The following is a 13,656-nucleotide window of genomic DNA, read 5'->3' as shown; positions in this document are numbered from 1 at the left end:
ATTTGTGTTTTTACCCATAAAGTTGGTGGGAGTGAACATCGCTCCCTTATCAAGAAAGTTTTAATCATGGACACTTAGGAAGGACAATCTTGCATTAAAGAGAAAAAAGAAAAAAAATCTAATTCTTATATCGATCAATCAACAACATTGTCAAGATGTTACCGAAGCAATAAGACATTGATGAGACACCGAGCCATTAAGCTATAACCAAGATATAAGCTCGCTTTCAACTCGATAAATCCCAATACTCCAACCACTAAAACAAAGTTGTTTACTCAATGGATTTCCAACCTAAGAAAAAAGATACTACATATTAGCTATGCTATCGTTTAGTTCAGTGAAATAGTGTGGTTAGTGGAGTTTAGGGTAGAAAGCAACTTGTGAAATAGTTTTTGGGTAAAAGTGAAGAGCATCCTTTTTTATCGTCATCTATGTAAATTTTTTATCAAAAGAGCATCTCACTCCCTTGTAAAATAAGACAATTATCCTCTACTATTATCTTGTCTCATGTTTAAATCAGACGCGTTATAACAATTACGATTTCGTAGCTGCTATACCATGGAACAAAATTTAAGATTAAAATTGTTCGGGGTCTCCAAAAAGAATTTAAATGATATTTTGAGTCTAAAATAGGACCGTTATGAGTTCCACTCCATAATCAGTTGTAGATCTTTGAAAGAGTTTTGATTTGGTATATTATGTGTCTTGTGGTTTAACCGAGTCAAAAGTTATGATCTCTCAAAGTTTAATATTTAACATTCACGTTGTAACTGTTACGGTTTAATAACTGCTATATATAACTAAGCTGCCACGTAGTTATAGTAGCTATGAAACTATAGCTACCACATAGTTGTAGCCGCTACTATTACAATGTAAATGTTAAATTTTAAACTTTGAGATGACATAACTTTTAATTTGAGTTGAACCACGTGATGCATAATATATAAATTGAAGTTCGTTTAGAGATCTACAATTCATTATTGCGTGGAGGAATCCATAACAACTAGATTTGAGAGTATATAAATTTTTTGGAGGCTCCAAATAATTTATCTTAATTTTTTTCATATTGTATCCGCTACAACTGTGTAATAATTATAGTTTTATAACTACTACAACGCACCTAATTAATCAGTTAAAAATCAGACAGGAGATATAAATAGGATAATAATAAAAATAGTATTGAAAGACACTTATATCATTTTACATGGAATGAGACATCCTTTTGATAAAAAAAATCAACATAATTCGGTAAAAAAGGGGCAGCCTTTTGACTTTTATCCAAGGTTTTTGAATGGCTTAGTGGGGTTGAAGGGGTCACAATCGGTGGCAAAATTTTGGAACTATTTAAATTAAGATAGGGATGAAAATGTAGGTATTAACTAATGATTGAGATGAGATAGCCTTACAATTTAGTATTAATCTAAATATAATTAATATTATTGGTTAGGGATGTTTATCTTCTAGTTATTTAATTAATTTGCAATGCTAATCGCGTTTTGGTTGATTGATTGATGCATGATCGCGTGCTAAATTAGGTTTTAGTTATTAATTATAAGTCGGTAATAAAATACTTTAATTGCAATAGTGTTCATGAGAACTAGTTCGAGGAAGGTGACATCAAGGCTGATATCATCTTATACATTTCTTTAAGAATATATTCTATGAACAACATTAAGAAGTTTTGATTAGCTGTTCAATCGCATTTATTAATTTTTAGGCCTTAAAATCATGTCCAAAGAAGATTTGCCTTTTACTAGTATCAAACTTTGTTGGATAAATGTGAATGAAAAAGAAATGGAAAGGAATAAGACTCCGTTGTTGTGAATGAAGTTTTAGTTTTACATTGAAAGTTTTATGATAATATGGTTGATTAACAATGTTAAGATCTGTGCAACTTAGAGGGGGTGAATAATTTCGATTGTTTCTTGTTTTGATCTAGTAATTGTTGTTTGATTGCACAGTGGACTTCTTAAATCAACCTTAATGCCACATATACAACAACTTGATTTTCTTTGGTATCTATCTCCTTGAGATGACTAATCTAAGGATCCACTCCTACGATCTCTTTCCATTGAAAAATTTTCCTTTTCAATAACTTTTGAATGTGAAGAAGTCTTTTACAATTTTGTTCTTACAAGAACACAATAAGAAACACAAATACAAATGAAATCGAAAATGACTTTATAATGAAATCTTACTTTAGATGTTTTCTTATTATTTGGAATAATTTTTTGTGGATTCAAAAATGCAACAACACTTCACTCTAAAATCTCCAAGGACTGGCTTGCTTTAAATGACCATGACCTTTTCTAGGTTGCAATCAGGTTGATTTCCGCCTACTAATGGATAAGTCTTACTCATCAATCGATTGTCACATCGGATTTAACCGTTTAAACCTACAGAATGACTATTTTGCTTGATCAATCGATTGCACCAATCGATTAGTAGCTCCCAGTCGAACTGATCAATCAATTCCGAACCTTTCTATTCGTTGGCTATGGTTGAGCAATCGATTGGTCACTAACAAATCTAAAGTTTCAGATTTAGGATTTGTCAATTGATTGCTAATCCTAATTTCAACTTTTTCAAAGTTGAATTTGCGTTTTGCTTGGTACCGATTGACTTCAACCTACCAGGACTTCCTTTACCCAACATCTAATCATTTGTGACCTGCTAGAACTTCATGTTGCTTAACATCCGATCAACTTTGACCTTCCAGGACTTTTGTCATCATAAATTATTCGATCCTCCATTATCCACTTGGACTTTCTATTTCGTGCTAAGTGTCTAATCCACCTCGATCCACTTGGATTTGCCTCTTGTCAACTTCCCGTTGGATTTTCAATCACCAAGTATCTGATAAACCTTGACCTACTTGGACTTTCCTCTTGTTAACTTTTCGTTAGACTTAAGATCACTAAGTGTCTAGTCAATATTGACTCACTTGGACTTTCTCTTGCTAACTTTCTGTTAGACTTCCGAATACCAAGTGTCCGACCAACCTTGATTTACTTGGACTTTCCTCTATTGTCAAGTATCTAGTCAATCTTGACCTACTTGACATCAAACTAACATATTAACTATCAAAATTTAACTCAAGTCAACTCGAACTTGGTCAACCTGCTCACCTTGACTATAAGTCGATTGTACCCACATATAATGTATCACAAGCATTGTAGTTGTGAATATATGCATGAGAAGTTCTCTCTCACGCGTGGACCTGTAAGGAGGTGCAAATTCAAGATCCGGATTACACTGAACCAATATGACTCATGTGCAAGCACAATCTTTGCATATTGAATGAATTTTCCCAAATAGAACCACTAATATTTTGTCAATTGAATTATTTTTTTGCTAGTTGCTGAAGTGTAAGGGTAATACTCTTGAGCATCAACGATACAACATATCTTCTTCCTTGCTGTCAACTTGAGGAGCATATCTTCCTCGCTGTCAACTTAAGGAGATTATCGGCTCAAGCCATTTCAATGGATAAATCTGAAATTTAAAATTGTGGAATAAAATTCCAACAAACTGGTCTATTCTAAAGTGTTTGAATGGTGAGTTGGGAGGTCATAGAGGACACCTTTCCAGGTGCATCTACTCGATAATGGAGAATAATTATATATATATATATAACAATTTTATAAGACATAATTAAACTATCAAAAAATTTAAATTATATGACATAAATTTATTAATATTTTTCCAAATAATTTATGACTTTTATATATTTGAGTTATGTCGTCTCATTTTGTAAAATATTTTTTGAATTGGGGATATTTTGCTAAATAGCCAAAAATACAAGAGCAAACAAGAAAGATTTCCAAGAATTTCAACTCTGCTTTAGAATTTTAATGCTTTTGCAAGAAACCCCTTATATTTTGTAACCCGTGAAAATGCTAATAACTATTTGCTAGAGTATTTTAACAATGGGGATATTGATAAAATTTCCTATTAATATGCAATATATTAGTAATTTTGAATTTTTTAAATATGCAATATTGCAATAATAATATATTGTTTTTTAAATGAGCATTAAAAAATATTGAAAAAAAAATTTACATAGTAGCTTAAAAGTTCCCTAGTTGGATCTAGGACAAGTAACTAACCCTAGAAATTAAAGAGCATTAGTGATCATGTAGGTCGGTATGCAAACACAACACATTGGAGAAACCCTAAGCGAGGGGACAAGAGCACAAGGCAAACACTATAATGTCGTTTGATCTTTAGCAATGAAAGTTATGGCTAATGATTTAAACAAGGGCTAGGGTTGCATTCAAGTGCACAGGGTTTGGTTCTCCAAGAAGGGGGGCACAAGGGCCCGAAAGTCACATGCCAAACCAAGCTCTTGCCTTTCGCTTTCTAGCCAACCAAATCATGTATGCATATGTCCTAAGCAACTAGATTTGCATTCAATTTAAGTGGTCGAGTCAGCCTTTCGGATACGATTCGGGTGATGACACCACTTACATACGATTCGAACTAAAGGCATTATGAATGTTCTGGTCAATACATCGTGGATGGTTACAACACTGGTTCAAGGTTTGCCGTCGTGTACGCTCCTGTGATGAGGCTGCGGAAGGAGAAGAAAGACCTGCAAGACACTCCAAAAAGAGGGTTAGAATGACGCCGGGAAGGGAGTTCCCGACACGCCACTTCGACGCTCAAGTTAGGATTTGACGCGAGGAAGGAGTTTAAAGGGCTTGGAGAAGTTAGGAGTTATATATGTGCATGTACCTGTGCCCATGGGCATGGGCTACCTTTTTATAGCAGTTGATCTTCGGAATATTAGCAACCGTTTGAGAAATATTCAGGTAGATTGGTTCCGTTCTGGAAAGATTCCTTCTATTAATATATATTAGTGTCTGTTGCCACGGAAGAATTAGTTCTGTTTTTTCGATTTAAGCGGAACGACCACGTTTTCAAATAAGTATCACACGTGCCCTGGGTATAGGATGTGTTCCGAGACCGAGTCATGAGGTCGGTACATGATACAAAAGGTGTGTCGAGATTGAGTCATGAGGTCGGCACATGATACAGAAGGCGTGCCGAGATCAAGTTATGAGGTCGGCGCATGATACAGAAGGTGTGCCGAGACTGAATCATGAGGTCGGCACATGATATAGAAGGCGTGCCGACACCGGGACGGGAGGTCAGCACATGATACAGAAGACATGCCGAGACCGGAACGAGAGGTCGGCATATGCTTAAGGATACATATAATTGAGACCAGAGTAGGAGGTTGGTATATGCTTAAGGAAGCATACTGAGATTGGAGTAGGAGTTTGACACATGCTTAAGGAAGTATATCAAGACTGAAGTAGGAGGTCGGCACATACTTAAGGAAGCATACCAAGACCGAAGTAGGAGGTCTGCATATGCTTAAGGAAGCATATCGAAACTGAAATAGGAGGTCGGCACATGCTTAAAGAAGCATATCGAGACTGAAATAGGAGGTCGGGAATTTACTCAGACTTTCTGGAATAACTCTAGTTCATTAATCGATACTTATATTTACTTTTTTTTTTCTTACACCCTATTATACCTAACGTCCGCATAACCACTAAATAACCTGACCAGATCAATGAATTTTTTAACTCTTAAACTCATTACAAACTTTCTTTTGTGTTGTTCTTACATTAGATACTTGTTGTTATTAAAATTAAATTTGGATTTAGATTTTTGAATTTATGGAATATGTTTGAACAAATTACCTTTATTGGAAATTTTTGATAGGTTAGACGGAATTAGAAAAAGGCAAAAAAAGAAGATATTTTGCCACGTGTAAGTCGACTAGAGACCACTTCTCTATCAAGAATTTTTTACGAGTCGACCCAATTCATGGTCGTCATCCCTTATCAATTGCCCTAAAATATAATATCTCTTCTCTGTTGACCATTTGGAAGAAGCCATAAAAGGTAAACAAAAAGTATAAGTCATCATAGAACTTTCGTGAAAGCTTTATGTTCACGCAGTTGGCCATTGAGTCAATTCTTAGCAATGCAATACTTATTGGGTTCTTTGTGATTTATCTCTTTACAGATGACTATGGAATCGATCATGTGGGGTGCCCAGGGCCAGCATATGACCTTTTGCCACATGAAAGTGTTATGTTCGCCTCTGGCAACAGTGTAGCAGTAAAATATTTAGTGATTTATCCAAGTAGGAGAAGTCATCATGATCCATGAATTGAACTTTCGTGAAAGTTTTACATTCGCATAGTTGGCTATTATATGGGAGATTGCCGTATGAGATCTTAGGTCAATTCTCAGTGATGAAATACTTATTGGGTTCTTGATCTCTCCATGTAGGGGCTACTGCTTTAGGCCAAGTCTTCCATAATTTACTTCTATGACTATGAGACCAACTGTGTGAGGTGTCCGAGGTCAACGGGCAACGATGTAGCAGTAAGATGTTTAGTGATTTATCCAAACAAGAGCGGAGTTAGGATCTTGATAGACAATCATATAATATATATAATTAATAAGGATAGTAAATTTTTTTATAGAGATATTTAAAAAGTATAATAATTTATATTTTTTTATAATCTTAAATTATTTATAATAAAATAAAAATAAAAAATAATATAAACTTCGTATAATATATAAATATTTAATTTTATAATGGCCACAAAGTTATTAGCTGATTTTAATATTAGTAAGGTCGTTAAGATTTTAATGATCAAATTTTATAAGTAATAAATAAATTTGAATAGAATTAAATTTTGATTTGTTTACCTCACTGTGTAGGATTAAAATGAATCAAAGATTTGCGAATAAATTTGATGTTCATCTTTCATAAATTTTTTTTATAGTGGTTCAATATATAAAAAATTAATTAAATTAATAAATTTAAATAATTTATTAAATTAAATAAATACATTTAAATATATACATTTAATTCATTAATATTGATAAATATAAATTATGAATTCTTTATGAATAATATTTTAAAATAAAATTTATAAACTGAGTTTATAAATAAATAAATTTATAATATCAAACTTATTAATCAACCAACAAAAAGTCAAATTAAAAATTCAATAAAATCTAGATGAATCAAATTCAAACTGATAAAAAAATCAAATTAAATTTAAATAATTATTTTAATAACTTAATTTATTTCAAATTCATCTTGATTATAAACTTGCACAACTTGTTTACATCTCTATCCCTTTAAAAAATAATAATAAAATCTATCATCCCAACAACCTCACACGATCTATCTCATGATCATTTATGAAGAGGTAAATTGAAAAACTACAATTGATCATGATAGAAAAGAACATTACCTCGACTTCGTTGAGATTCAACCCTTTTCACTTTTTTCTTCGTAACCAACTCAATTATATCCTATCAATTATATCCTATAGATTACATCCCTATCTCAAAAAGAAGGATAGTGAAGGTGTGGGCTTGAGTTTACTGCTGATGATGGCGACATTTCAAAAGGAGACGATAATGTGAACAGTTCACCGAGCTACATGAGCAGTTGATAGAAACAAATCTCCCCCTTTGCTCTGCTATTATCTGAACATATAATTATTACAACAATATTACCAGACAATTTGCAAGGTCAACCACCACAAGCATATAATCATTACAACAATATTACCAGACATTGTAAGGTCAACCACCACACGCATATAATTATTACACGCTTCAGTGCCCAAAAAAGATGGTTGACTTCAGTCCATAACACTAAAAACAGTAATAAGACTTTCAAATCAAAGCAACAACCATGCATGTAACTATCAGTGAAAGGGAGTGTTATGCTACTGCTAGTTCCACCAAAGAAGTGATGCCCAACCTTTGAATCAAAGCACATTGCATATATGAGCTCTGTAAGAGCTCCGAAATTATGAAACCTTTGAATCAGTTAATAACTTCAAGAGTTTTTGTACCATAACAACAGATGCATATCCTCTGACTAAAAAATATGCTAAAGAAAATTTATGAGACCTGATTGTTTTTTTTTTCTGCCAAGAGTGCAAATTTGTTGATGCAGGCTTATTTGTTGGCATCTTTATCTGGTTCAGAGTTAATAATAGGAAGGTTTCTTCTGTATTGGGGAGATGTCAACCTCCTTTCCAATGGTGTTTTTCTTTTGCTTACGACAAATCGGTTGACCCCTTTTCTCATCGGCATTATTTCTGGAAAATCTTCATCGGGAATGTTGCTAAGTTCTGAGATGTCCTTAATTTGAGCAGCTCTGCGAAACCATCTGGCTGCCTTTGCCTCCTCTGACATGTCAAGAGGATCAGGTTCTGTGACACATGATCCTTCTAAACTCTTACCAGTGAAGTTTGGTTTCCAGCCTTCGTTGGTGCTCCCAGAAAGTTCTGTTTGCTGAGGACTAGCAGAAATGTTGGGACCATGATATTGGTTCTGCGAATAATCACCCGGATATCTGGAGTTACTTGGCAGTCCTGCTGAATAATTAACTTCATAATTGTTCGAGTTCATTTTAGAAGAGTTCATGTTCGAAGACTCGTGATAAGTCTGAGTGGAAGACCAATTTGTTGGATTTCCATCAGCCTCTTTGGACTTCTCAGTCACACTTAGAGGGTGTTCGCCCAGTGCCGAGGACCCTTCAGATGCAGAAGCTACTGGCTTAGAGACTTCTGGCTTTTTATCTTTCTTTGCAAAGTAGTCGGGAGGAAAAGGAACAAAAGGAACAAAATTTGAATTATTGGCTTGTTCCATTGCTACCCGCCTCTTGTATTGTGGCGATGTTAAAGAGCGGTCCTTCTTTTTGCCGACTACAAACCGATTCTCACCTTTTCGCAATGGCATGATTTCTGGAAAGTTATCCAATGCTGCATTTTCCTGATTATCGAGCTCTGAAACTTTCGTAAACGTTTCGGAAGAATCAGAATACTCACTTCCCTTTCCCTCAGCTGAGATCTCAGTCCCCTTTGGCAAAGAATCACTCGTCTGTCTGGACTCAATGGAAATTGGGCCTTCTGAATTTGATGATTGACCCTTTTGAGGTTTAGCAAATGTATCTTCAGGTAAAGGCACAAATGGCACATAGTCAGGATCTGTCCTATGTTTGACCAATTGATCCTTATATTCTGAAAAGCTGGATCTATTTCCAGGTCCAGAATTGATCCCTCCTGCACTCACTGGCTTCTCTCCTGATGATGATTTGGAGGTGCGACCAAATATCCTGTCCAGTGTCTGACTGATTACAGAATCATAAGTTTTATGAGAACCCATCCCTACTGAAGCACCTTGCTGTAGTTGATTGTCCTCTGAAGAACTTGAATTAGTCAGACCGTTGTTCTGGTTACTAGCCAACCTTCGTTCCAGAGGTGTTTTTCTTGTGCTGACAACAAATCTGTTCATCCCCTTTTGCATGGGCATGATCTCGGGGAAATCTTCATCAGCTGCTGCATTGCTCAAATCTGCAGTATCATTTAACTGGGACATTTTATTGAACCATCTTTCTGTCTTCTCATCATTGGCGGCTAACTTCCGCTCAATTTCAGACTTGTCAATGCCACTTCTATTAAGGATCTGCTCAGCAGAATGTTCTGTATCCAATGGGGTTCCTACAGGGCGTTTGCAGTCACACCTTAGGCATGACATATTTCGTCCATAATTGAAGAAATCACATCTAGTATATGAGAAAGAAAGGAGTCAGAAAAACAAGGATAAGTCAAGATGAGAAGGAAGTTTCTTTGAGGGAAACTTACTGAGGACACTCCCACTCTCCACCTGTCAAAACCCTTTTTGGCCGAGCTTCACTACATTCAAGACATCTTACATTTCTTGCAAAGTTCATGAAAGTACATCTGCATAACAAAAGAGGTAGAATAACAAGTTATTGAGGTTAACAGTATTAGGTAATACAACTATTAGTATAATAAGTTTAGTCTAACATTAGTATTTTAAGTATAGAATTCTATGTTAAGGCCTTTACACTATACAAATAGATATAGATTGTCTAAACATCATACACAAGGGAACAATAATGAAATATAATATTTTTTTTAGATGATGCATGATGGTTAAACAAAAACCTTACATAAAGTAGAATGCAAAAATGCCACTCGGTAGCTGAATAACAGGGAGCAGTTCATGGAGTAAACAAGAGACTTCCTATATGAATATAAATTATTGATTTTTTTGATGATGATATGTAAGAATTTGGTGATAAAAATTAATTTAAATGCAAAAAAATAATCAACTAAATTAGACAAAAGTAATTTTCAAATAAAGTTATGATTTTATTGAAGTGATATGAGTCTATCAGATGTTAAATAAGGTGAGTGTCCTGCCCATACTACTAAATACAACATGAGAGTTACATCTCTCCAAGTCCACTTAATTGTGTCATAACTAGTTTTTCCATTTCATGTCAATATAAAATAAGAAATGATAAAACAGTTACTTTTTCTGAAAAGATAAGATTAAATGACAAAACATTACTAATACTTTGTAAAATCAAATTTATATGATCTAAAATTGTAATTTCTGTAAAAAAAAAAATACTACATAAATGGACTATGCCATGACACATTTCCATAATTCCATGCCATATTATGAGATTTACAAGTTTTGAATTACTCACTCATTTATATTTCAGATCATGTTGTATTATCAGACATGTAAAATATTGCTGAACCAGCTCCAACATGTAGTTTAGCCAAGTTTTAGATAGCAAAAAAAATATTAGATGTAACAAAATATCCAATAATATCAGCACCAAACAAGTAATCAGCCAATATTTAGATAGTAGAAAGTATTGAAATTACAAAATAACTTACTTTGGACAAATCCAGTCACCTCTTTTCATCTGGACATTTTGTCCAGTAGGTCTTGGGAATTGATCATGTCTCATAACATTATGTCCATGAACTGCTTCATTTAACCCAGATCCTGGACTACCAACAACCAGATTCACTAGCTCGGCCAATAGAGTTCGTGTAGATCCATAAACAAGGTCTCTATTTCTTAAGGAATTTGCATCACTAGCGGCATGAATACTGCAAGCATAGCTCACTAAATATCTCATAATATCAACAGTTCGAGCCACCTCAGAATCCAGTGCCTGAGTTATCCAAGCAATTAGAGAACATTATATTTTCTCAAACAAGTTATGGTTTCAGAAAAAAATAAGCCACATTTATAATGTTCAATGGCAGAGAATCTAAATTGCAATTGACAATGTCGTGCAGTAAATTTCAAGTGACAATCTATTTTCTGGTTCCTTCACAGTTAAACTTACCTCAGCTCCATCAGCCCTTAAGAATGATTGCAATCGCCTTGTCGAATTTGCACCATTTTTAAACAGGAACGGTGAGCCCTTCTCCACTATAATCTCAATATCCTTTTTGTTAAGGAACCTAAAAACATTAGATTAAACACTAATCAAGAAGATCATTACTTAACAAGAGCAAGTGATAAAATACTAGGCCAAAATTGTAATTGCAAACTCAAATATCAACACCCAGTACCTTAGAAAATCAGACCGGTCCCTAGCAAATGAAAGGCAGGCTTGGGCAGTCTTCACTAACTCCTCTGTTAAATCCTCTCTCGTCACAAGCGAATCATCGTCATCCCCAATGGCCAAAGGCGCCTGCTTGCTAAAATAACCAGCGTTTCGTAGATAATCCACAAGATCGGACCACTCCCGCCACGGGTGAAAGGGATTTGCGAGGAAAGTCGGCGTCGAGACCAGGGTCTCTCCGAAGCCGTCCCTGGCACATGCGGCCTGGTAAGGGATCTGCACAGAGGCAGCGGAAGAAGAGAAACCAAGCCGAAGGCGGGCGGGGAAGGGCAGGAAGCGGCGGCAGTGAGCTGAGGAAACGGCGGCGTACGAGAAGGCGGGATGGCGGACGAGGCGGAGGGCCGGAGGGCGAGGAAAGGGTGTGCTGAGGATGAGGAGGAGCCTGGAGGCGCCGCCCATCGCCGTCGGAGTTGTGGGGAAACCCTAGGAAGAGGGTTTTACCGTGATCCAACGGGGAAGAAAGCACCGAGCGTTGTGGCTAGGTCACGAATAAAAATGGAGGCTGAGTGACGTGGCAATTGGTGAGTGGCCATATAAAGAAAATATCTGCTCATAATTTAAATTTGACCCGATTAATTTTAAAATTTAAAGATATCAAATTTTAAAATATTTATCCTATTTAAAAATTGATTTGTTTATTATTTCATTGAATATTTTATCACTCTGAAAACTTAATTTTATTTATTTATCCATCTTATTAAGTTTATGTATTAAAAATCTTACGTAAGTTCTCGAACTTAAAATTTTAAGTTAATTAATACAAAATTAAGAATGAATAGGAGTGATAAAGGGTGACTATAAAATTTACTATAATATCATAATGCAACGGAAATAATAGATATGAATAAGTTTATTTTTACTTCATTCATTCAGTTATATATTGTTATTCCAAGACTCACGATCAATAATCATTTTTGATAGATAATTCAATATAATAATTCCTCTCTCGAGAAGGAGTTTATCATTTTTTACAAATAAGTTAGGATCAGGTAGATTTATAGTTGGTGCATCCGCAACATTACGATAGTGTTTTGGATTGAAGATTTACACGCAAGAGGTCGTCGTAGAAGCGTCTTGAATTGGTGCTAGGGTTCTCCTTGTAACTGCTTATAAGACCTGATCCGGCGCCTGACTTTCTCCACATTATCCCATTGATTCACTTTGACACTAACTTGGCATTTTTCGGGCACCGGTATCATTTTGGGCACCTGTATATTGACATGGAGGTTGACGGATCAACTTTGACTCAACAATGTCTTATCCAGATTTGGATGTTTGAAACCTCTTCAGGCGTGAGGTTTGAGCTTGAGGTGTCTTGACCACTGGGATTCTGCCATCTCATTCGTCTCGTTGGCCCGTTCTGTTGACTTTTGATCGCCTAGATACCATTGGGGTGCTTGGACCGTCCAGTCATCTGGATCCAAATAAGAGCACCGAAACATAAAATTTCAGTTTCTTTCTTTCTTGCATTACAAGTTAGTCCAAAATCAAAAAGATAACAGAAAAGATAATAATTTTATAAAAGAAATCAAAATTTTAAAAAATAAAAATATATAATTAAAAAATCTACAACAAATAAAATTAAAATAATTTAAAATTAAAAAATTAATGTTTTTAAAATAAAAAACTAAAAGTGATTTAAAAAATTTAAATATAATTAATATCAAAATATTAAAAATTAAGGTCCTAAGCATAAGCCCATAATAGCTTACGCTTTTTCCTTAAAAAAATGATAAATCTCAGTTAGCCTCATTGACGGTCGGCCCCACGAAGTTCTGTGAGGAGGTAAATCGAGAAGTGTGCAATTGATTACGACGCAGCAGGGTATTACCTGACTTCACCAGGAATCGAACCCTTGCCCTTAAGTCTGCTAGCTTACGCTTTTTCTGCAAAGCCTGTAGAGGGAGGGAGAAGGTCATCTATCTTCCAGATTAATCGGTTGAAATTTGAAATTCAAATATCTCAATTATAAAAATTAAAAAATAAATAAAAAAGGGCTGTACGCCGGACTTGCTTTTTGGGTACTGGGCCTATTGGGCCGGGCACACCTTTAGGCAGTGGGGCATTTGGAGCCCATTGATAGAAATTTAGTAACTGAGGGGGTGAAATCGAATTAAAAGGGGTTGTTAGTTCGTGAGG

The 13,656-nt window shown here is 35.2% G+C and overlaps 1 protein-coding gene across 1 annotated transcript; it reads right to left on the bottom strand.

The window, feature by feature from the left end:
• Positions 1-7,826: 7,826 nt before the first annotated feature.
• LOC141835122 (zinc finger protein VAR3, chloroplastic) lies at positions 7,827-11,963 on the bottom strand. The gene is made up of 5 exons (XM_074722551.1): positions 11,465-11,963; positions 11,236-11,353; positions 10,775-11,058; positions 9,701-9,799; positions 7,827-9,621 (listed from the first exon to the last, which is right to left on the bottom strand). The coding sequence occupies exons 1-5, from the start codon at positions 11,914-11,916 to the stop codon at positions 8,010-8,012; spliced, it is 2,565 nt and encodes an 854-aa protein (XP_074578652.1). The 5' UTR covers positions 11,917-11,963; the 3' UTR covers positions 7,827-8,009.
• Between the last annotated feature and the right edge of the window lie 1,693 nt (positions 11,964-13,656).

Source organism: Curcuma longa, chromosome 9 (genome assembly GCF_044706935.1).
Source record: "Curcuma longa cultivar G26 ecotype Majalengka, Jawa Barat chromosome 9, ITB_CL_G26_1.1, whole genome shotgun sequence".
In the NCBI taxonomy this organism is placed as follows: Eukaryota; Viridiplantae; Streptophyta; class Magnoliopsida; order Zingiberales; family Zingiberaceae; genus Curcuma; species Curcuma longa.
The sequence above is the reverse complement of the archived record's forward strand: the minus strand, read 5'-3'. Positions and strand labels throughout refer to the sequence as shown.